Source organism: Acanthisitta chloris, unplaced genomic scaffold, assembly GCF_000695815.1.
Source record: "Acanthisitta chloris isolate BGI_N310 unplaced genomic scaffold, ASM69581v1 scaffold31789, whole genome shotgun sequence".
Lineage (NCBI taxonomy): Eukaryota > Metazoa > Chordata > Aves > Passeriformes > Acanthisittidae > Acanthisitta > Acanthisitta chloris.
In genome coordinates, this window is record NW_008690278.1 from 35144 (window position 1) to 61246 (window position 26103).

The following is a 26103-nucleotide window of genomic DNA, read 5'->3' on the forward strand; positions in this document are numbered from 1 at the left end:
GTAGGTACAAAACAACAATACCAAATTGCACACACGTATTCTGTTTCAATATGGGAAAGCAGCTAAAATCCACAGAAACTCAGAGAGATCATGGCCTGTATCAAAACCAACATATGCTTTGCCGCTGTTTACATAGAGAGAACAGTAATATCCAAGCACCAAGTTTGTTGCTTTTGGTGAAACACAGAAATGGAGCAGGTTTCGGAAGCCCTCACATGGAAAAGGCAGCATACTAAAAGCATCCATAAGCACATCTTATGTATTAGACATTATCCATCCAGAAACACCAAGCATCCACATTTCTGAATAAAAATTGTACTTCCCATATGTGCTGAGATTTTAGTCTTCTGGGAGTCCATTTTACCAGCTCTCCAGCCTGTCAGCAGAAAGGCTTAAGTAAAAAGCCAGTGTTCCTAACATTATGAAGTAGGATAAATGTATAAATCTCGAGATTCAGTCATAAACCCCCTTTACATCATAAAGGGGAGAGTGGGGCAGGGATAAAACCAAGGTCACAAGTATCCACCCACGTCTTTGCACATCACCTACATGTTTTCCATTTCAAAATACTGCAGTACACTTACCCTTGAATATGACAGCTAACTTCATTACAAATAAGACCATCTGTTTTCAGCTTTATTCTTCCCAAAAATAAAAAACCACAAATTTGTGGTGTGCTTCATATTTGTTGCTTTTACATCTCACTGAACTCATTGTTGAATGTACACACTGAAAGAAAATTAGCTACCTCCTTTGAAAGGGAAGTGTTATTATAGAGATACTGATTTATAAGAGACAGGACAAAGGGTGTCCTGTGCTGACAGTAGTGTGACTCTCTTGGTATTGTATGGGATACAGTTATATACAATCCAACTCACAGCCACCTCCACTATGAACTTCAAAACACAAGTTGCTACTGAAGAGACATGGGTATGTTACAAGTTCAGAAAAATCACACATTTCAAGACAGTGTTGAGTCTACTCTTCCCCTGCTGGCAAGCAGCATGTTTATGGCAGACCTGAGTATGGGAATTATTTCACACCTTTACATACTTAAGGGAAGATATAGGCCAGATGACAGAACATACTCTGAAACAGCACAGAATTGGCAATCTCAAGATATTTACAGGCAAAGAAGCATATCGCACCGTAATTTAAGTTATTGCTTCTTGTGGACAAGTGTGGTATTCCTTGATCAAGACACAGGACTTGTTTGGTGTTTATTTTCCCCTTCTGAAGCACAATGACTTGGCAGCCCTGTGAGGACATTTTTAAAATGAGGATGTTGCCTATGACTAGAGCTATGCCTACAGCATGGTCACCACCAAAGGACTGACAAAGCTGGTGACAGAAAGCTTACTCAGGTGAGTTTCCACAGGTGTTTTCAAACCCAAGCATCACTCTCGTGCTTCCGGGGTCATTCCAGATTTGGTCTGTGCTACAGGTTTTGATACTAGAAAATCTCCCATAGTCTTTCAGAAGAGATTTATGGATACCAAGAATGCCAAACTAAGGCTGACCTCGTATCAGTTCCTCAAATAATCCAAGCTATTGCTGCTCTACTGTGCTGATGGAAGCAGCAATGGACTCTTGCCTGCAAAGCCACTCATCGGTGTGATGCTTCTCTAGCACTGTTCCTGAACACAGGACAACAGTGATAACTGCTGGGTCTTTAAATCAGCTACCTCCATCAGAACACAGAAAATTAAGGTTTTGGAAAAAAACAGTAAATGAACTAGGAGTATGAACTACCAAAACTGAGTTCAAGTTGTAAACAGATTTATGTTTATAATATTTACCTACTAAATCCCCATGCCAAAGGTTATCTATGACCTCGGAAGCACAGGACACCAAAACACTGACCTACCCCCTTTACAATATTACAGGTGAGTTTCTGTAGGCATGAAGCCAACAGCAAACGTTGAATCAATGCAAATGCAAAAGCTTTACTTTCAGAAGATATCAGGAATTGAAAACATTGGAAAAGTGTGCCTGCAGGCAACACCACTACTGGAATATTACAGGTGCTATAATTCCTCATGCCCTTCCTCCCTCCCCCCAGATAATACAAGGCAACACAAATATTCTCATCAAAAAAGGACTCTGTACAGGGAACAACTGTACATTTGATGTGACTACAGAATTGAATGTGTGACAAAATGATTCTGCTCCCACTGAAAAAGAGAATACAACAGGGCCCCATAGTTACAGGTTCAGCTGAAACCAGTGATGCAAGCCCCAAAATGTAGAAACTGCACTGGCAATTACGACAATTATCTAGTTTGGACTCCTTTAGATTTGCAGCATAACAAAGGCATTTTACAGAGCAACATTCAGGAGAAAATGTTATCAGGGAAGAGCTGCTCTTCAAGCAAGACAGAGTTTAGGAACATGCACTGCATTTGTTCTCCAGATAGCAGCAGTTGCTCCTGTTCTTTGCCCTTTTTGATATGAATCACAGTAGCAACAGAGAGAAATGTATACTTAAACAAAAAAAAAAAAAAAAAAAAAAGAAAACCAGAATTATTTATGTACAAGGAAAAACGTTCAAAGTGTTGTACAACTTATTTTGACTACTGAAACTCACTAAAAATGTTGTTGCAAAATAAATATTCATAAACTCTTCCCTGTGCTGTGAAATTCAGAAACTACTACAATTACTTCTCTATATAAAATGTATGCTTCTAAGCCCTGATATCTGTTCCAGTTTATTGTCTTTTTTCCCTGTGCTTTTTTCAACTGTGATACTTTATGGGAACTAATACTTATCCACAGTTTTACTTGGTGCACCCACCCAGAGACATCCTGTGTTTTGTGGAGCCCTGGTTATACCAGTATAATACAGTAAAGTAATAATAAATTAAACAAATGTAGATGCATTTAAAAAAAAAACAAAACCAAGCAAAACAAACCATGCTGTCAAAATGCTGGTCTCCACATGAAGAGACCAAGGGTTTAGATGCAAAGTACTACAGATCCTGCCATCAAAAAAAAACATTCAAACAAGGAAACATGAACTGGCGCATGTTTTAAAAAATGAAACACAAATCCCACCTCGATGTTATCCCGCCCATGCCTATAAAATCCTCTCGCTGTGCCCATATTTGCAGTTATTCATTTACACCTCAGGAGGCAGCCTGGAGATGAGAGTAGTACAATAAAATAATTACCTGAAACATCTTTAAAAAAATACCCGTTAAACAAATTACCTTAACTGGCAGCACTTAAAATTGGTAATTCTTTTCTTTTTCCTATTTTAAAAAAAGTTGCATAGCTGTAAGATTTTGCTTTGCTGCATTTTTTTTTGTCGTTTTTACTCACAAGCAGTAAAAGAGAAGTTTTAGTTACTTAAATAGCAATACAATGTGCAGATTTCAACAATCCATACAGCTTGATCAATATAAATTAGTTACCTGTCTTGGTTTTACTCTTTGGACTGCATTGTGACAAAGGTTTAGTTACAAAATTTTGAAATACAGTATTCCTACGCAGAGCAGTTTATGTTTTCTGTTCTTGAAAAAAAGTGAAGAACGTAAAACAGGGTGTGAATTCGGTAAATTAAGGTCACACTGTTAGATTTTATTTAGTTTGCCATTTACTATTCTTCAGCCAATGAGAAGGTGAAAACGTTCCCACTCAAATCCGGGGCCGTCCTCCTGCAAGGGTCTCAGAGAGCACGGATCGAACGTCTCCGCTTCCACCCGAGGCGGTAGGAAACACGTCCAATAACCAGCTTCTTCACAGAACCACGAGTTAGGCTGAAATTAGGAACTTTGGCCTTCGATACAAAATAGTGTCAGTAATGTCTGTGGGGAGTCGATTGTTACAGGATGTGCAGCATTTTCAAAATCCCTGTGTGTCCTTTGCATGAGTGTTTGGTATACTGAGCACTACTGGCAAGTAACCGGTGTCTGCGATGCTTTCTCCGTGTCACTGTCCATCTTTGCCTTTTTCAGCCACAAAGAACTGTAAGTCTCAAGCCAGGCACGCTGTGTTCAGCAAGGGAACCTCACATCTCCTATGTTTTCTGATCAGTGGAAGCAGCTGTCGGAGAAGCAGAAGACAAAGTACCATCATTTCAGCTCTTTCAGTATAGCACACACTAAAACAGCATGAGCACAACCACTGTGTTTTCCTTCCCCTTCTTCCTAAGCCCCCACATCTCTGTGGTGGAAAAAAAAGCAAATAGAATTTAACAAGATGCTAGACACCCATGAACATGTACAAAGGTGTTCATGAACAGCATGTGGGCTTCTGCCACCATCAGGAGTTGGGAGAACTGTAGGAAACATGTTTGTTTAATAATTTCAGGTTACACTGCCCTGAGGTTAAAATGATTATCCCTATAGCAGGATACTTTCCTTCAGGTTTTCTTAGCTACCCCTGCAACACAAACTCATTAAACAGTATGAAACAAATGCACAAATAAATGCCAGTAATGAAGACTTTAGTTTTTAAATTTTCTCTCAGAACAACAAAACCAAACCCTCAGCTGCCAGCCAGAATTTCAGATATCTCTGTTTTTCTAAGACTTGCGATGATTAGTGCGTTTTGCAATGCTTAGGGGCAGTAGTTTAATGTAAGATACAGTATTTGAGCGAGTCAACTAAAAGAATAAACCTATCCTTTAAACCTTTGACAATGATTGCTGATCTGCAATCATTAACACAAAACATAAGCTGGAAACATGTTGAACCTCTGTGAGATGGGATGGCTAGAGATATGTCAACATTTATTTATTTATATATTTTAAATGTTCTGGAATGCATTAACATGAAAGGAGTTTTGAAAAAACCTAGTTTCAGCTTTTTCATATGATTCCAAAAGCTTTCCATCAGAAATAAATGCCAGTACTCATGGAACAACCCAAAAGCACACAACTGTATTATTTTAAGTTTGTTTCACTTCCATGGAAAAATACCCTTTAAAAGTTAATGCTAAAGCTTTATTGGCACTGACTTGCTGCTTTCCAGTACTAAAACTGGAACACATCATTTCAGACCTTGCCATGTAAGGATGCAAAAACCTTTTACACATTGCAATATATATCAATGCTTAACAATTAATGTTGCAGTTCTGGGACAAAGTATGAAATTCACAAATGTAAAAAATTAGCATAAAGATTTATTTCAGATAATCAAGACATTTATTGTTGAAATGTACATGTCTAAAAATAAGCATTACCTAAGAACATGAATCTTGTCTTAATCTGATGGATGCTCAGGGCAAGACCTATTTACTTCAAACCATTCATCTATGCAGCTGTTGGATACAAGACAAAAATGAAAACAATAGACATGAATATCAGTAACATTTAGCAGTAAGATATAAATATAAATTGGTTTCTCATATTTTCAATGACTAGTAGGATTTTATATTATACAAAGAAGTATATGTATAGACACATATCACTGGAAAATTTAATAACCCCAAACCACAATAATATTTGGATGTTAAACACTGTTGAAAAACTATATTTTGTGTTAAAATTTTCTACAGAAGCATTTTACAATCCAGCTCTTATACACAGGTTGCTTCACTACTAACACTATAATCTTTCTTACATAATTCATTGACATTTCATTTCATAGTCACAGACACTTGTGAAACCAAAATATGAAACAGGTTTGAGAAGCATTCCTCCCTCTCCTCCCCATATCTATTAGCATTTGACAAAACTTACACACATACAACCTAAGCTCCTTAGCTGTGACATGCACTCCTTCCCCAATACAGGTGATTTTACAACAATAACACTATAGTAGGGAAAATTACTTCAACTAAGTTGGTGCAGAAGCAGAAAGATGTCATTTAATAAAACATTTTTAGGGTTGCTGCTGTTGTTCCTTTGTCATTTGTTTTTTAAATGTAAAAAGCAACTAAGATTTAGAGCTCCTTTAAGCAGCCCTTAAGAGGAGTTACCCAGTAAATGTAACCTTCTGAAATTTTATACCCATCCTAAGGAATACTTGCCCTTTATGATATATGCAGAGGCAAGGCAGCCGTGCTATAGTATCTCCTTGCTGCAGCTCTTCCAGGCATATTGCACACTCCCCAGCATCTTTACTCAGCACATCCTCTGAGGAAAGAGCACAAAGTTAAATGGTTAAACAAGCAAAAAATTCTTTATTCTGAACATCAAGCACAGTTACAGAAGATGGTATTTCTTGTCCTCCTGAAAGCCTTGTCAAGGTAAGAACCAGTGACACACCAGCTGACTGAAGATTCATGATGGAGTCCTCTTGGGAGCTCAAATTAAAATATGGTTATCATTCAGTTTCTTGCTTGAACACCACCACCATAGTTCAAAATGAAGTCCTGTAGGAAGATGCCTATATGGAGAAAAGGGGTACCCATAACCAACAGTTAGTATTCCTTTGGAGTTCATACTCTTCCAGCAGGTCCATAACCCATCACACAGGCTGCACCATCTGAGCTTAGAAACCTGCACTCTGAACCACACAGACACACATAGTACTTGCTGACCCTAACAGCTAAACATCCGAGAGGTTGGGTTCTTAATACAGATGGTATATAATACCTCCTGGATTGCTCTGAGGATTCATGCTAGGTGGGTTTTTCTTAGTTGTATCTTCTTCCCCATGCTCAGTTTTCACTATGGAGGTTAAGTTCAAGCCGGAACATACCATTTCTCCGGACAAGGCACTGTAGGTAAATAACGAGGCAAAGTTCTTCCTAACTTTTAAAGTCTTAGCCTATCATTTGTTTTCTCTACTCTCCTACTCATCTCTCTTCGATACATCTGGCTTGCTTTTACCAGCCTTGCTGGTACTCATATTTCACACCTTCATCCTCTTCTCACAGTCTCATCCACCCTTTTTCTCAATGTAAAGTATGCAACTGTTAGCTGTAGGAATGGGAGACTTCCATCAGGGAAAGATCAGTGCTGTATGGCTCTAATGACCCTAAACTCCTGGAGACACTGAATTTTTTGCAGCATTACCAAGTCCCATAACAAAGGAAGAAAAAGTAAGTTACTAGGAATGCAAAAGAGTTGGCTTTCAAAAGAAGTTTCTGGGAAAACATTATTTTTAATAAAAACCTCCTCTCTTGGACACTTCTCTTAGCCAGAATGTGGGATGCAGAATTCAGTTTTAGCATGAAGCAAAACAGAAGATCATGTAAGGGCCCATTTGCCAGAAGCAGATTAAAAGTCCCAATTAGACACAACCTCACACAGTCCACAGAGCACTCCCAACAAGGGACCATGTAGCAACCAAGCTGGCAACCTCTAGCAGATCAGGAAGGTGCACACTCGGCAGAGTAAAGTCCATGTGTTCAGGTTTTCCTAGTTTCATGGGAATAGCTTCCCCTTCTTTACCAAAAGGAGCCTACAGTGACTGTTCATGAAGAGTATCATTCCCAGGTATGACAGAAAAACCAGAGGTTCTATGCTGTTCTCCCCAGTGGCTCCTATACTCAGGGCTGGCATTCCAAACACAGAAAATGACAGACAACTAAAAAACTATCATAGCAGCAAAAAGTGAAAGGAAATTAGGTCTATGTTGTTTCCCTTAAATGACAGCAAGCTGTCTTGCAGGTGCTTGTGTTTCTAAAACAGTGCTTATTTCAATCTCTGCTATATTAGTTGGTTATGCTAAAAATAATACTATATAATGCCATGCATGTGGCACCTTTATGCAGAGATGTGAAAGATGTCTGATATGAAGTGAACCGATATAAAGAAAAATATTTAAAACAAAACAAAAAACCCACCCCAAACCCACAAGCAATATATATCTACCACAATGAAGAAAAATGTATTTTACACATGGTAACATTATTGGTAGGCATCCTATCAAGAAATTGCTTCTGTTGTTCTATCAGAAGCTGTAAGCTTCTGAGGATATTAGGGGGACTTAAGAAACAAAGTAATTTAAAACAATACAAAAGGTTTTAGGAACTTGTCAACTTGCCCAGAAGAGGGTGCTAAGAATAAATACTTCCTTGAGGGTTTTTTTTATGGTAGATTTTTTTTAACAAAAAGAAATTAAAACAGCTGACACCAGGAGGCAAAGACTCTCCAGACAGCATTGTCCTGCTGCAGAGATACTAATCTCTGCCTGAGGCTCTCAGACACTACCCTCCTAGACTGCCTCTTTGTGCAAGAACTTTGCCAAAAGTCCTATGAGCAGACTTGTTCTCTTCCCGCAGCTAAGTTGAAGAAGAAGTGCCATTAATAATTCAAGTATATATCATGTACACAGAGCATACTTCATAAACGTAATTTTTTCCATGGAGTCTCTTTATCAGGACCCAAAAACGAATGGCACTAAGATACCTCCAGTGAATTAAACCAGTCCCGCTCCCTCAGCACTCTTGAGAGGGAAGCATTTAGTCAAGCTTTGATAACAGAAATTAAAAAGCTGTCTGATAAAAATACAATTTATAAAAGAAAGCATTCCTGTGAGCTGCTTTCCCATCATTCTCTACTGTACATATCTGGCTTATGGTGAATAAAGCACAATGCTTGGGTCTGAACTCCCGCTGAGCAATTTAACAAGGTTCTGCACCTTTTGGCTAACGTTAGGGCATGATGCCAATTTAAACATTTGTATCTCCCACCAGCCCTGGCCTAAGTGTCTGACACTTTTTTCCCCCCCCCAGTACTCCTGTACTCTCCTCTCTTGCCAATACTGGCTCTACCACACAAGTCCCTGGCAAACAGCTTGCCACCCTCCCTGGCTTCACCCCAGGTTTTCTGGTTGGGATAAGCCACCAGGCACACACTGGGCTTTGCCCAGTCATGCCAGAGGGAGCTGGTGTGAACACTGATGACGGCTGGCGTGGACTGGGCCTCGGAAACACAGTGGAGTTCTGCCACCCCTGCAAAAGGGATTTTGTTAACAGGTTTCAATGCTCCTCTTCCTCTAGACTAACAAGGAGTCAGCATTCCCTACTTCTTGTGTTAACCTCATGAATCCTACTAGGCTCTCATGCATAAATACTGAGGGAACGAGTACAAAATACCCAACTGCTATAAATGCCCACATGTAACTTGGCACTGCACATTAACAGAGTCCAAACCTATGTAATTAAGCTCATAACCAGTTACACACATAGAGTGATGACAGCAAAACCAAATCCTTCCTGGCCCTACGACACTTCGGGTCTGACTACTTTTTGACCATTTTAGGCGATTCGGATCATCAATCCCAAATAAAGAAAAAGGAGTGAATAATCCTGTTAGACCAGGATCCAGTCAGAATTTGTTCATTGTTTCATACAGCACTCTCCTGTACAAACACTGACTTATATCAGAAGGAAGTCAGTTTAAGGGCCATTTAACAATGACTTTTTAAACGTATCTGTTACGGAAAAATCTGTAAATCATTTTGCACAGAACCACTGCAGTCTGAACAGGTTTTTTTGTTTTCATCTTTTCCTGCAGCAGAGTGATTCAGCAGATACGCATTATTTTTTATTTTTTCTCTCACCAAAAGAAAGAACAGTAAAACAGTTTAAAATTTCATCAATGCTATGATGAAAACATTTATATGAGTGTATTACCTAAATGGAAGTGGGAAGAGGAAATAAGCAGAGGCCACATTTTTCCATTTCACCCACATGTGGGTGCATACACAAACACTCACCACACCCCCACATCCATCTGCCTTGCACCAAATAGAAGGTAAACACTCCTCCGCCTTCCCAGCTACTTGAACAAGTACTCACTAGCCAAAGACTGGTGTCAAAGATGAAATCTGGCAAAAGAGCGTAGTATTTCCCTCATGAGTCTGCTCAAGTACTTCTTCCTCCTCTCCTCTATCCCTGGTTACTACTACCACTACTACTATTGTTTTAACTTATGGTTGTCAGTAATATTTCCTCTTCAGATTCTGCTTTAACTCTACTGGAAAATAAATTCTACTCCACTCCTGCATCTACAGCAAAATAGGTAGTACTGAATTAAAATGCAATCATCCTGGCAATTATGTACATACTTTACCCTTCAAAAACTTTTTCTATAACTTTTTCAAATACATCCAACAACTACAAAAGCCACTAACTCGTCCATGATTAGAATTATAGGCAATGTCTGATTAAATTTTCTTTAAGGACTGCAAAAGCACATGCAACACACACTTTATGGATCAAGTCATTACAATTCATGCTACTGCTTTTTGCTTTTCCTTTTAAAACACAGATATAGCCCCAGGCTCAAGAAACACCAAGTAACAAATCATGGAGATGCTGATAGTATTTGGGGAGATATCGCTTTACAGCTGCAGTATTTTCTCTCTAGACCTTCACTGGAAACAGAACACCAAGTTAGAAACACCTTTAATTGAATCAAGTATGATGATTTTTCAAAATATCTGTATGTTTTTCTAAAATTTAAAACCTCAAACATCTGTGGAAGCTTCTACCACAACTAACTTAGCAGTGAAGGAGACCAGAAAAGTCCACCCTTCCAGGAATATAACCAAAACTTAATTAAAACATACCTTTTGAACAGTATCTTATCAGCACTAAAAATGGTAAAACAAGGGCCATAAGAAGTTTAAAAATATTAATAAAATTTCATTACATAGTATATATTATCTGTTACACATGAATTTTTGAAGCTGATGACTAAAAACTGCCTTAGTAAAGTACTAGAGACTGTCTTACTTGTTTTTAAATGGAGTATGTAGAGTTCCAGACATCTAGAAGCCAACATTTTTTCTTCACATATACAGCATAAATTCACTCATATTGCAGAATATAGTCTATATTTTTACTGATATCATCTTTACTTAAATCACAAGTAGTCAAAGAGGACCTGCACATTACACAGGTATCTAAATATTCTGTAGCCAGCAAGCCTGTGTGTATGTGATTAATTAAATGTTACTGACTTGATTCACTATATCTCTCTGGTTTCTCCTGCATCTGTGTTTCCCCCTCTCCATTTCTTTCCAGCTACTTCCTACTACACTTTCCTCCTCTTCATGCTCACTTTCCCCTCAAATGTCATTCTCTCTAGACCTGTATTTTCTACCACTCCTCCTACCCTCCATGATCTTATTTAATCAACTGCTGTAATGCAGGCACTGGAAAGGAAGAAGATAATATTAGCCACTGCCTGATACAAATAATATGGACCACCTTCTTATACTGGGTTAATATTCTTGGGAGAAGTAGACATTGGAATGGAAGGAAAGGGGACCATTATGCAGAATGTGCTTCTCTCACACAGCTCAGGAACTGTCTCTGCAAACTGGTACTGGCTGCAAGCAAATGCTGTCTTTTCCAGTCTGTCCTAAGCACTAGGAGAGCAAGCAGTTTCTTTGACATTCCAGCTGTTTTTCAGTATTTGGGCTGCCAAATGGGGAACTCTCTTGATTCAGTGTGCTCCAGCTAGGGATCATTCTTGGGTGACCAGGTCACCCATCTGCTGCTGCTCAGAAATTGAGGCAGAAAGACACTCTGAAGGAGAGCTGATTGTTTAGTGCTCAGAGCTCTCAACAGCAGGGGAAAGATCGCTCAGTTGTCACTGCAGACACTTACTTTGTCACTCAGCTTTCCAAGCTACAGGGTCTGTCAGCAGACTGAACAAGGCAGAGCTAAAGCCACTAGCTTGGTTCACCTATGAAGACTGCACCTTCACAGCCAGAAGTTAAACCTGCACTGCCCTCAGCAAGAAACACACCTTCTGAAGCAGCAGCAGGTTCTTGACCAGAAACATTTCTTGTTGCTCCAATACAAGTCACCTCCTCTAGACCAGATGTAAAAGAGGGAAGATTTTTAGCATCTAGTATTTTTTTTTACTCGGACCATATTTACATAGTTTTCAGGATTCACACCACCACAAAGCTGAGCATATGGAAATTTAGTATTCAGGTCTCCTGAATACCTTCAACCCAAATTCCCTTTTATGCTGCTGAAAAAACTAATATCCTTGTGCTAATCAAACAAGCACAGGCTGCAACTTTTTTGTGCGCTTCAGACAGGCACAGTAACCCCAAACACCACTGCATGACTCCTGTGGTAATACCGAGAACTTAAGCAATCCGAAAATACCTTCACCACAACACATAAAAACTTAACATCTTTAAAACAAACTAACCCTTACAACAATTGTGACACTTCACCAAATACTGACAAAGCATGCAATGAATTGCCAGGGAGGATGTAGTTTGGCGTCTTCACCCCTTGCAACATGGCAGTCTGCTACGATTTCCTACTCAAAGTCCAAGAGTTGCCCTTGTTTTCCCCTTCCCTCTCACCTTGCTCAGTGTTGGTCCAAGACTGAGATAGCTATGTAGAAACAGATACCCATCACAAAAGACTTCCTGCACAAACATCACCTACAGTCTTCAGTGCTCCCTCTTCTTAAAACACAACAGTAAAGGTGATGGAGGACATAAAACAAAGTGAAAGTTGTACAAGAAAAATACTTGCAGAATAAGACCTAAGTGGCAATACTTGTATCACGACCCCAATCTGAGCTAAAGGCAGGTGGCTGCTGAACTATCATTGTTTCTCAGCTAACCCACATTTGAAGAACTAGATTTACTTTGTGGGACATTCTGAGCTTTCAGAAGCGAATTCTGAAAAATAGCTAGATGCTTCCTGTTCAGACAGATAATGATCGTATGTATGGTAAAAAACAAACACCTCACTTCTTGCTGAATACAGATTAAAAATTAAAGAGTAGTGATAGAAACACATTGTAAGGGAGCAGGATGAGTATAAAAGCCTGTCTAGTTTACCTAATTAGAATTGTATCCAGGTAGCTAATTAATAGAGAGAGGATAAAGACTTGTGCACTGAGGAAAACAGTTCTTTTGTTAAAGAGGCTTTGCTTCAGTGGCCACAATGGAAATCTATCTGCAACTGTATGATACATGGTGTCAATACAAGCTACAGGTCTGCAAAATAACACTGCTTTAATGCAATGCCCAATTAAGATATCTTGCTCTTAGACAACATCCAGTTTGCATCCCAGGACTTGCAGTGAAAAGCTAGGCTTTGAAAAAAGGCCAAGTAGTCAGAGAAATAAAGCTCCTTGCTTCTAAGCAACAACATCCACAACCACTCCTATGCTATCGCAATCAGTGTTCCAGCTTTCTCAGACCCTATTTATACTTCTGGCAGAAAGCATTGGGGTGAAATAGGTATTCATACAAGATAAAATTTATCAGCCCAACTGGACATGAAACGTCTTGTGCTCCTGTCTTGAGATTTACTGCTAGAGTGACTATGCGTTTCCACGGTGATTCAAGGTTTGCTCTTAATACAATTATCTGATTGACTGTGAAACTTCTGCTTAAGCTGCAATATTTCCAACTTTGGTTTAATCAGTCTGCTCGCAGTTTGAGATGCCCTTGAATGTTAAATCATCTCAAGATAGCTAAACCACTTTCTCCTGTGCACTGACTTCTAAAGATAAGTTCTATTCACCACATTTGTAAGTACCATGTCCTTAAACTGTCAAGTTTTATTCTAGATACAGGCCAAAGAGCTGCACCTGCTCATAAGTGAATCACAGATAAACAGTCTTGTCCTCCAAAACATGATGTAGAGACTTTGTGCCAGCCTTACCCATGCTGTACTAAGTCCTCATTTCCAACCGAACTGATGTATATTTGTGTTTTGAATGACCCAAGGGGTAACTTGCTCTTGAACAGCTTTTCTTGGCATGCTGCGTTTTACACCAAGGTTTCTCCCTCTCCCTTCAGAAACACTGCTTCTAAATGACAATATCAGGAGGTGACTGGGTGAAAAAGTATTGAATTGCAGCAGTATGAAACTGGTGCCCCACCATGAAACCTCACCATGAACGATGTACTCCAGCACATGCTGTCTGAAACAAAGCTGCTTATTGCAGCACATGGAATAAGAAAGCTGCCCTTGGGCTGTTTTCTTGGGTTTTCATCAATATTACATACATAACCTTCTCAGGTTTTCAGGTATTAACCTTGAATGTCAGGAGCTGAAAGTAACATGTAAAGGGACAAACCCACAAGAAACCAAACAGCAGCAAAACAAGCTATCTTAGGCAACAGAGTAAGAGAGTATCACTTGGGAAATAAGTCCCCTTTGGCTCCATCAGGTAAGAATGATTTACACTTCTCAAGGCTGAGTTTACCACCAAAGAGGATCTTACACCATTAATATGCTACAAAAGGAGGAGTGGTTGATTAAATGGTCAGGGGCAACCAGCATGTATTGCTGACCAAGAGTCTGCTGCAATTAGAGAGGATTGTTTCTTACAGGGAACTGGAGAGAGCAGGGATGAAGAAAACTTAAGCAGGCAAGAAGGAATACCAGTGTGGGATCCATGCATGCAGATCTTCTATCATTTTTGTTCTTTGCTAAACAATGCTTATAATCTTTGAAGAGTAAAACAAAGCAAAATATTTAAGTGCTACTAATTATGTACCTGCCAATCCATACCACTACTAAGAAACTGCTATCATAGATGAAAAATCAGTCTAGGCTTGTTGAAAACTTGGGATTGCAATCCAGAGATCCAGTTCAAAGGTGGCTGAACCTTACAGTTCCCCCTGAGCATCAGGGTAAAATTAAGTTTTTCCACCAAGCAGGGCACAGTCAAGCAAAATGAAAGAGGCCTGAAGTCCAGCTTGCCTTGCATAACATAACTTCTTTTTCAAAGGTTAAAAAACCCCCAACAAATCAAACCCAAACCAAAGCAAACAAAAAAACCCCACACTAACAACCCCACCACAACCAACCAGGCATATAACCCCAAGCATGTTTATCTATAGAAGCTTCTTCTGAATCACTTGAGAATCTGAGTTTATGATTCCATGAAGAAAAGATACAACCATGGCCAGGAGGAGGGTGAAAAACTCCTTTCACATAACAGTCAGTGCAGAGACAGATCTCTTCTAATAGCTTTATGGTCAGAAGGAAGATGCTGTAAGCCTGTTAAAATGAGCAACTTTTCCAAACCTAGAGTGGATGCTATCACCAGAAGTGTTCATAAAAACTGGGCAAGTAAGGCAAAGCATGGATGTGGCAGAGGTACAACGGAAGATGACTGTTTCTGATCAAGCTGAAGGAAAGTTCTAGACTGGATAAGATCTTGCAAGTGCAGGATGTTGATGTGGTTGTACAAAAAGATCCCCAACTGAGGTTAGGAAATTCCTTTTGCTTTGTCAGCTTTTTAAGTGACTAAATTTGTTTTATCCCAAACTCAAAAGGAAAGCAACAAGATTGAAAAATACAGTTTTTCCAAATTGCAAGTCTTCAGCCATTCACCATCACTGAAAGTACAGTCAGAAAAATTGCTTTGCAATGATTTTCAATTAAGAAGTTTTATTCTTTGTGGTTTGCAATGAAGTGAGAGTGTGATGGGGGCATGCTGGCCTAACGAAATCTGTAAGAACTCTCATCTAACATAAGGCAGATGAAGCAAGCACATTAGAAAACTTCATGGAAGAAAAGGGTAGGGCAATAGCATCCCTGAAGAGCAGAGGCAGAGAGGGAATGAAGAGAAGCAGCTCAGATGCAGTTCCCCATCCTATTACTCTGGGCAACATGGGTTACTTTAATGGTGACTTGTTTGAAGCTGGATGAAGGATTCGATTCCATGTTTTGTTCATTATGTCCTTTTCCAGGTTTCTATTCCAGGCCTCCTGCAGGTGCCCTGAGCACAACGAGTTTTGCCAAGTCTTTTTTCCAGTCTTTTGACACTGGCCAAGTAACTGACTCATTTCTTCGCAAGCTTGCAGAGGAGCTTGGTTTGATCTGATGCAAAATGAAGGCATAGGGAGCACCACTAAGGAAGATGGCCTAAGGTTGAGACATGAGCCTAAGGTTGAGACATGAGGAGGGAGAGAAAGAACAGGTGTGTCTGACTAAGACACTATTGTAAGGGAAGATATGATGCATTACTGAGCAACACACAATGAAAACACTGGTGCCAAAACTCAGTGTGCATAAAGTCTGGCTTATTAAACCCAGTGCCAAGCGCTAGGCCTACAGGGTGCTTTGCCCAGCAGGCTCAAGATGAGCTTTCTCCAAGTTAAAACTGAATGTCTGGTGTTAACGTGTATACAAAGGACAGGGATATAAATCACTGCATAATTTTTACTTGTCTGTCTTTTCTGTTCACAGCAGACAGATTGCTTTTTACAAGGTATTCCTATTTTAAATGCAATTATCCTTGTGATATAAGATGGAATGCAAAACATGTCTGAATGCAAAAAGGTTCTGATAACATCAAATATTGAGCTGGAATTTTCAAAGTCATCTCCATTTTTCTTCTCTCACTAACCCATTATCCAGTATTATAATTTATTCCAACAAGAATAGAGATAGATCATTTCTGGTGCTAACAGCTACCTACAGGTTATTACTATCCCAGTAAGATACTATCCCAGTAAGATACTGAGTATATGGGTCTTTAATTGCAAGAGAGAAAAAAACCCAACCCAAAACCAAAACCACCAATAAACCTTCTTTAAATTTTAAAGCAAATAGCATCAATTTCTATATCCTAGCAATTAAGTGAAATAAGATTTCAACAGTATTCATCAATCATAATTCACAAATAATAACACAAAAATATTAACATGGGAGATGTGTTATAAAAACCACTGAAACTTCCCAATGACAATTCTCCAGTATTTATTCAAAGTTTTATGCCCACAACCTGGCAGTGTATTTCTACAATGATAATAAAGTTTTATTTATCTCCTCATATTTTCAATTAACAGGCTAGCAAAACTATTAGACACTATTATGATAACAAGGTATTTCAGCTAATAAAGCCATAAAATAAAACAGAATTCCTTGGAACCAGGGAGAAAATAAGATTCCTCCCTCCATCTCTTCATTCCAAACAAATAAACTTTATTTATGGGCTAAAAATTATCAATGAATACTACATTATTGTTTAGTTTCACAAAGACTATCCAATACCTAACATTATACATGAAGACTACCTAATGAAACTTCACACAGGAAAGGAGGGCATGAGGAACATGGTCAAAAAGAAGAAGATTGGATATGGCTTTAAATTATAGATAGCTGTTAGTGCAGGGTTAAAAATGGAAGTTTGTTTCTATGAGGAAACTTTAACAAGGTTTCATAATTGCAAATCTAGTTCAGCATTAAATCTAGCAATAGTGAAGTATTTCATGTTTCAGCTGTGTTAGAACTTCAGGTTATTTCTGCAGCTGAGCAAATCTATAGCCACATGAGACAAAGTTACACAAACTTTTGGAAGCAAGGAGGTTCCTCCAGGCAGGATACAATAGGCAAATCTAGTATTTTGTACCTATGTCAGTGAGAGTACTCTATCACATCAACTGTATTTTCACTCAGCTTGTTTCTAAAGAGTTAGGTTTGTTTTAACACTGAAACCTCCTGCAGAAGCTGGACTGACTTTTCTACACTGAAGGGTTGAGTCTGCAGCTCAGAAGCACAAGACTATTTAAATAGTCATAGGGCAGCAGGTTTTAAAGCAAGATTTTAATTTGAAGAATAAATGACAAATGGTGCTTCAGGCAATACTTTCAATTGATCTGCCCTTGGGTCAGTTTCTGAGCAAGGAGAACTGCCTCTTATTCTTTTATATTCTTTAGAAAGAAAAAATCCTGGTCTGCAAATAATCTGTACTAGTTCCTGCAAAACAATAAGGAATTTAGGGAAGGAAATACCATGAAATTCCTACACAGATCACTCAGTCTCAGTGAGATGTAGTCTGGGGTTTATTTTTTAAAACCTAACAATTTCAAGTAGTCTTATTTTGAAATCCAGCCAAGCAAACCTATTTTCTAAGACTAGGAAAAGGGTATTTTCAAGGATTTTCTCTCCACAGAGCAATTACAAAAAAAGAAGTCAGTTTGCTGCTGGCAAATGAGTAAAATCTTAAGGTTTTAGAGGTATAAGCTTTAAAGACTGCAGAATTACCATACAAACCCAGGAACATTATTTCCCCTGAAGCTAAGTTCCCAGCAGTCACAAGACTGCAGCAGTTGCAGACACGATTTATGACATCCTCTGAATGACCTCTCAGAGCTAAAGACTGATTAAGTGTAAGGCATGGAAGGTAGCTCCTGTCTGCCTGCATCACATGATGCGGAGTCACAGCACAGTGAGCGCTTGCTACCGAGTGAACAAAACTGTCCCTTGGCTTTCTGCTGCAGGCAGCACTGCACTGCCATTATATAAGAGAAATACAATGACACACAGCACAATATATTGGGTCCTCTTCTCATCCAATCTCAATCGGTCCTTGTGTCACCCGCAGACGTTCTTTGTGGCACTGGTTCACAGGTGCATCTGTAATTTTCTAGGATAAGAACTGTTTTATGACTTTAGCAGCACTGTCAGTACAAAAGCAAGACAACAGCAGTATCTGAGGTTAAGGAGCAGCTTATAAGCAAGAGAAAAAAATTGAGGTAGTCAGCACATGAATGATCCCATTTTCTCTACTTCTTCTGGAAACAAGCAGGCTTGTTCTATAGCTGTCAAAAGCTTTACTGTATTATCCAGTGCTGCATATTCCCATGGTACATGTATGCATTTACATAAAGGTGATTCCAATGTACTGAGAAAAAAAATAAATGGTTGTCCCAGTCTCAAGAACTAAGTATGAGGTGACACTGCAGCTATTTTGGCCAGGAGTGATTTGTGATGGCTTTGTCACAAGAAGCTCTGTCTAGCAGATTTAAGCCTGGCCCATGGGAAAGTATGCAGAGGTTCACCCACCAAATATCCTTCTCTCCAAAGGTTCATTAAAAGAGTAAGTCACATTCACAACAAATCAGGGAAAAGTTTAAGATATGAATAGGTATGATCTCTGCAGTGTGTCCTTCTCAGCAAGATCGAAGCAAGTCAACTTTACTTCATTACAAAAGACAAAAATCAGCATCATCTACTGAGCATCTCCAACCTGAAAGTGAACTGTCACAGCTTTTTTACAAATCTATATCTCCCTTTCTCTTGTGTGAAAAGTAAAATAATAAGCAATCATACCTTAACCACCACTATTAAACATTCAAGATTATATCTCACCAAGATAAATGGGGCAGTCGGCAGTTCTGTGAACTGCTGCTCCAGACATTGGAAGTACTTTCCTCTCTGTTACTCTGTGTTCCCATTTCATGAGCTTTCTTCACAGCCACACCATTACAAAAACACAGCTTACTTCTCTGACCCTTTAGCAAAGGGTTGACAGTTTATGGGTGTGGAGGAAACATAAGCGACTGCAGCCTCTAAAAGTGCTGCAACTCCACATTATCACAGACTGACCCAATTGATCCAGTGACTGAGGCTGAAATGGGGTCACTGAAGCAGGTCCTATCCCCTTTAGGAGGCAGGCACAAGTTGAACTAGAGTATGGTTTTATTTAGTGACATTTGTCAACATTGCTCTTTAAAAGGAACAACCTCCCTGCCCAACAAACCTGAACTGTAACAGGCTGCATTTGCAGTGATGCTCTTCCATGAGGTACCAAAAAAAACTGTTGAAGGAGAGATTTGGGATGGCGGGAAGGAAATACAGTTTACTGAACAAAGAGAAACAACTAGAGTTTGTTCTTTTTGGCAGGCTCATTTGGACAAGTAGCTATCTTCAGCCTACACTGGTGAACACCAGCAAAAGTTTTCTCCTTGGTCAAACATTACCAACAATTCCCAAAGGGAATATATTTTAATCAAGTTCGTCAAACACAATTTCCCTCCTTTTAATGACAATTCCCTCCTTAAATATAACTATGATTGGCAAGACAAGCTATGAAAAGTCTGAGCTGATATTGTATCAATTCACAGAAGAACAGCTGTGCAAATGTCCGAGATAAAAATTTTATTTAATATAGTAATGTTCTACTGTTCTACCATGTTAAACAAAATCTCAAAGTTGAACAGTTCCACATATTTTCAAGGACTAGTGAAGAAAACAGTTTTAAAGCATCAGGGAAACTTAATGAACCTCCTAAATAGTCTGGTGGATGTTCATGAGTACATAAGATCAAAACAAAGAGTAAATATCATTATTTTACTGCAAACATGGGATAAGTGTCTTTTTACATGTTCTGTTAAACTACCTTTTAAAGTATGCTCTTCTCCCTTCCCAGCATCCCTGAGGATAGAGCACAGAACCATCTAGGGCAGAGCAAGAAGCTAGAAACTTTTAGCAAAGAATCTTGTTAAACTTTAAAAATGGAAGAACTGAGAAATTCTACGGAGAATTTTATACCTTGGGTACAGTGGAATGAAAGAACTGATCTGCCTTAATATTATTTTGTACTGCTCTGCTGAAAGTCTAGTCCTATTAAAGGATGAGGACAGGGAAGAAGGCTTAAGCTTTTCCAGGCAGACTGGCAAGGTGCCCTTTAGCAAGGTCTGTCAGGGGATGATCTCAGAAACCCGGGCAGAGAAGTGAACTTGAAGCTAGTAATTCCTTTCGTTCCAGACTGAAGTTTTCAGGGCATCAGTCAAAGCAGTTGAGAGCATCAGCCCTCCTAGGTAAAATATTCCCCCTTGTTGCACAGAAGTCACCAAGGCAATCAAGTCACTGCAGCGGGCAGGACTATCAGAGTCATGTATCTCAGTGCTCCAAATGTTAGGCTAAGGTATACTGGTTTGCTTCCCTTCTACTGAGCAATATAAACCCAACAAGTCCTGGCACAGGTAGCTTGCTCCAAAGATGTTGAAACAGACAGCAATCAACAAAGCTTATAACTTGTGTTAGAAAAAATTAGGTCAGCCCCATTCACAAAGAATGTTTCCAAAATATTTTTCTTTAGTCCTTTTAGATGACTGATGACAGTCTTCAAGTCTCTACTTTTGAACAAAATGTATATGTTGTAGCTGCAATTTCAATGTCAGCAACTCCTCTAGCAGGATTATTGCTTACACAGATTCCAGCTCAGGATTCTGACACTTACTCACACGCAGGCCTCAGCATGTGGCAGTCCCAGAGAGAAATGCTTTCCTCACAAGACACAGTTTAACTCAATAGTTCAATCTGATTTAGAATAAATGGCGTATTTAAACCACAACAAAACGCTGCTTTACAGGCTTGCTAATCTGAATCAGTTGCACTGTTGTGGCCCAAGTCACTTTGAGTTCAGTTAGATGGCACAGGGATATTCATCTAGCTATGCATGGTGCTAGATCAAATGCCTCAGAAAACAAAGTACATCGTCAGACAGGAAAAGCACATCAAGTTCCACTCACGTTTTCCATTCAGTACATCTACCTTATTTTTCAATATTCTGTCTGTAACAGTCTTTCCACGTAATAATTCTCCATTCCAAAGAAACTGAATAAACTATTAATATAAAACCATATCTGTGATCCTTGCTATCTGTGATGTCTGATCTCCAGCTCTTTTTTAGTATGATAGGTCTAAAAAATTCACTTACTGTAATTTAAAAAGAAAAATTACAAAGTCCTTACCTTGAGTAAGGGAAAAAAAGATTCCTTAAAATGCAAAAAGCAGTTCATGCACTGGATATCTCAACATTCTTCCTCTTTGAATCACACTAGCAAAAGCTTTTCCCCTTAAAATGAACCTCAGTAAATATGTTGGCCAACAGTCAGACCCACTGCCATATCTGAATTAAATGCAGGGCAGTCTGAGTGAAAGCAGCGCTGATGTCAAAGCAGCACCACCTCTGAGCAAACGGCTTTGAGGAGACCGGCTTAGAAAGTTTCCAGTAGAACACCATTCCAACAGAAAGTGCTGACTTGATGAAACCCAAAATATTCCAGAGGAATGTGCTAATTCAATCAAAACTTTTGAAAGAGGACAGGCCGGCTCGCCAAGCCAGCCAACCAGTCTAGTGAGCTGACTGGCTCTCCCCAGCTCTCCAGGGTCACTGGCTTCCCCACCTGGCCAGGTGCCAGGCTGCTAGTCCCAGCACTCTGAGGGGCACTTAAATAACAAGAAAAATAATAAAGTCTTACGAAGTGTTCTGGGAGACAAACACAGGAATTTTAAAATGAAAAACAGAATTGCTTCAGAACCAACGGCAAGGTTTCTTCACAAGAGATTGGGTGTGTTTGTAACAAAGCATCCAAAACTGGTACCCCTAAAGTTACAAGCAGTTCCTGTGTCTTCTCAAATTTTTATACATCATCTAGTGAAATAAGCATCAATACTGTAACAACACAAAATGAACAATAATTATATTCAAAACCTAAACTTCACCAGACAGCTCTAATCATCAGCAAGGAGTTAAAGGCAAGTTTCTTCCAAAGCACTGAGTAAATTCACACAAATACCCCTGTCTGCCCAAAATACAGGGCTACAGTGTAAGCACCATTTTTTGCAAAGCAGTCCCTAAGTGGGCTCCCCATGTAACTCACCCTGGCAAATTCAAACAAGATGGTGCAAGGGGCCTCATTTAACATTCTGGAGAAGCTCAAAGGAAGAGGTATGGCTGCAGTATATTTTAGCAGAGTTTTTAAGGAAAAAAAAATAAAAGAAGACTGTCAACTAGCAAGTAACCCACTTTCTCCATAAAAGTGGCTTTTGGCAACCTGTAGTTAACCAGTGCATGGGACCTACTCTGGCTCCTCAGCAACAGTATGAAGCAAGTTTTTGATTGCTGATAAAAAGAAGGTTCTTTACGGCAGCAATGCCAACCACCACAATGTTTTTTTCATGATTCCATTCATTTAACCAGCTTTTGTATCAAAATGCCTAGATACTGGTTCATGTGTGAGCACCACAAGTAGTTTAAGAGATGTGGAACAAAGTTCCACAGAAAAAAGAAAGAGCTCCTTTTACAAGCCAAATTGAGTCAGCAATGAGATCTCTGTTGCGGGCAAGTCACATGATTTTGAAAGAATAAGGTTAATAAATGTACCGATTTATTTATATGAAAATCAGCACAACTTACAGCATAGAACTGGGACAATTTTGTGACCACTCTCTTTGAGAAAACACATGTAAATCAGACAGCTGCCAGAGTTTGCAGTTCACTGACCCTTTCAACTGCCAAATGCAATGCACAAAGGTAGCTCAGAAAGCAATTAGAGATTGCCTGGGAGGGCTCATTAATTTTTTTAAAACTTCAAATCACAACTAAACAGTCTTACAACATTTTTCTGGGGAAGACTGCATGTGTCAGATTCATATTTAGAAAGAAAGAAGGTTCATCTCAGAAGACAGAATACATACAATTTTCTCCCTGGTGTTTCTTAGAAAGAACAACTAATCCATTTACAATATCATGAGGAAACACATCCAGAACAGAACTAGACATTAGCACAGTTCAGTCCAACTGCTCAGTTTCTAAATATCTCAGCACCTACAAAGTCTAAGCCTCCCTTCAAAACTCAGAGGAAAAAAAGGAAGAAAAAAAATAATTTTTCCTGGTGATAGTAATAGGACTGGGAACGATCAGTGACCAACCCAAGCAAATGATGTCTAGTTGGTTCTATGTGAGTATGTATGGCATAAGGTCAAATAACAATGAGAAAGTAAAGCATAAAGAGATGCCTTCCATTTTGGAAGTTGATAGAAACATCTTTTCTTCTTTTAAACAAACTTGAGATGCCTTTCTTATGGCCTATGACAAAAAGGCAGATTTATCAGGACAAACAGCAAAATAGCAAGAGAAAAAAAAAGTGTGCATATAGACATTCGCATGCAGTTCTGGGCCTGAAATTATGGTAGCTTTAGGTTACCAATCTGCTAGTTAATTTTCTTTCATTAGCCTCATTAAAGGGACCACAATCATAGCACAAAGTAACACCTGAGCACTGCACAACTCTGAAGCCATATCCTCAATTTCTTTGTGCTGCAGTAATTTGAATAGCCAGCTACAGGCTATAATTTAAGATTTAGTCCATGACTTCAGGAGCTAACCAGCTGGAGTCACGAGGATCAGCGTGCACTTCCATTAAGTGTTTATGAGAATGAGACCATTCTTCTAAGTAAGTGTCTCTCTCAAACCTGCCTACCTAATTTAGCAGTTTTCTCCTTTCAAGGTTATACAACTACTTCCTAGAATGAGTTTGTGTCTCACTATACAGCAGACATACTCCTAAATTGAGAAATGACATGTTGCTGGTAATAACTCATAGTGCATTGTCCACAACCACTTTTGTCATGCTGCAGATTATCCAGAGAGTGGCTTCAGCTGCCACTCACAGGTTTTACTTCTGCTCATTCACATGGAAGTTTAGTGACTTAACAGACTGCACAAAGGTAACAAGATGGCCCAAAGGAGCTCCAACCGGCAGTATGCCAGCTGAGAGAAACGGTGCAGGAAGGAAAATAAGTCTGAATGTGGCACTGTTGCAATACAAACATCACAAATGATAATGAGAGGTTGCATTACGTAATTGCTGTATCTTTGAACAAAAGTTAGTCAGCTGAGTGTGCTCATACATATGTGTAGGAAGCAGCAGGGGCAAAGGATTTCAGTCAGTCAACTCAGAATTTGTGCACATCCCATCAACTGGATTAGTGCCAGAGTTTGTTCTCTGCCAGTCTGCCTCCTCCTGCTCCACCCTAACTAATCCCAAAGTCATTATCTTGCCCTGACTGGGGTGACTAGCCTGCTTCTCTCTGACATCGAACATCCCTCAGTACACACCTTATCCTGGAAAATGCTCAGCCCTAAATCTAAAAAAGAAAAACTAAGAGAAAAAAAGCCCCCTGTGTTTGATGAAGTCAACCCTCTCAAATATATGTGTAGTAACACCAAGAGGAAAAAAAAAGTATTTACTTTTCCTGAGTGCCTTGCTTTGAAATGGATTTCACAACTCTCAGAATATGATTTCAAATTATCTTTGCAATTAAGGGCCAGTATTATTGTTATCCAGACAAAGAATAAGGTGGGCTCAACCATTCTTCAAGACTTGTTCCAATAAAAATATCCAGTGTAGAACACCATAACAGCAAGGTGCCTGGAGGGTCAAAGGGCCCACATAACTGCAGGTTATGCAATAAATAAGAAGGGACCTCTGGGGGTCTTCTGGTCCAGCCCCTCACTTCAAGCAGAACCGTTAGATTAAGTCACTCAGCGCCTTGTTCAGTTAATTTCTAATCATCTCCAAGGACAGAAGTTGTACAACCTCTATGGGTGCCTGCTACTGTGTTTGACCACCCTCATCATATGACATTTCTACTTTACATTGAATCAAATTTTTCCCTGATGAAACCTGTGAGCACCAACTCTCAACCTTTTGCTGTGCACCTCCAGAAAGAGTTCAACTCCCTCTCCTCTACAATTTCTTTCTAATTGCATTCTGTTCTTACATCTGATGACTGCTAAGCAAAAATAAGATTTTCTGATGGTAGGACAGCTCTGCCAAAGCAAGCACTAAGATTTCAGTAAGATTTTCTTACTCCTAGTTTCCTGAAGCCTTTTTGTGTGCTTGCCATAGAACTGAGTGGCAGTCTAAGCCACAGTGACTGAAAGGTTGATTCCAACAACAGCAGAAGTCCTGTTTGCCTTGCATGAAAGGTTGCCTAGAAGAAGAGCTTAGCAGTAGGGAAAAAAGACAGAGCTACTAAAGGTGATTCATTTGCTATTGGCCAGTTGAATTAAAATAACAAAAACATCCATATCTACTAGTCCTTATGAAGTATCACACAGGCAATCAGCTGAAGGAGAAAGTTCTTTAGTTCCTTCAAGAAAAGGTTACTTTCTTGAATACTGTGCAAATGCATGTCAAGTAACAGTCCTTGACAGAGCCTCCAGGAGACTTGACTGACCCACCTCACTACTTTATGCCATTAGGTGAGAGGACGTGTAAGCTCCACATATCTTAAGTGGACACTAAACTCACACGGACCAATACCTGATCTTGTGGGCAAAAAATGGAACAAACACACTCAAGTAAGAATAATTTTATATTTGCAGAACAAGTCAACAGTGCAAATTATGTTGTCATGCAGTATAAATAGACCAAGTTCTTAGGAATTACTTTGAAAAAATTAACTACAAGCAAAAATCATACATAATTTTTAAGTCCACTGAACTAGTTACCAGAGTATCTTATTAAGTGAAGAATTGTTATCACTCTAATATTTAAAATTATCAGCTTACTTCTTTCTTACCATTGTAGGTTATCCTTGGTTTTGTCAAGCACATCACAAGATGTAAATCCATTTCGTCAGAAGATACAAATTTTGAACATACAGGGCACTTGAATC

The 26103-nt window shown here is 39.2% G+C and overlaps 1 protein-coding gene across 1 annotated transcript; it reads right to left on the reverse strand.

Annotated features, from left to right (window-relative positions):
• Window positions 1-3405: 3405 nt before the first annotated feature.
• On the reverse strand, window positions 3406-26103 carry ZNRF2 (zinc and ring finger 2; the record flags this gene model as incomplete). The annotated part of the gene is made up of 4 exons (XM_009081767.1): window positions 3406-4044; window positions 5185-5262; window positions 5974-6079; window positions 26008-26103. Coding segments are annotated over 3 exons (260 nt in total), but the record flags the coding sequence as incomplete, so codon positions are not given.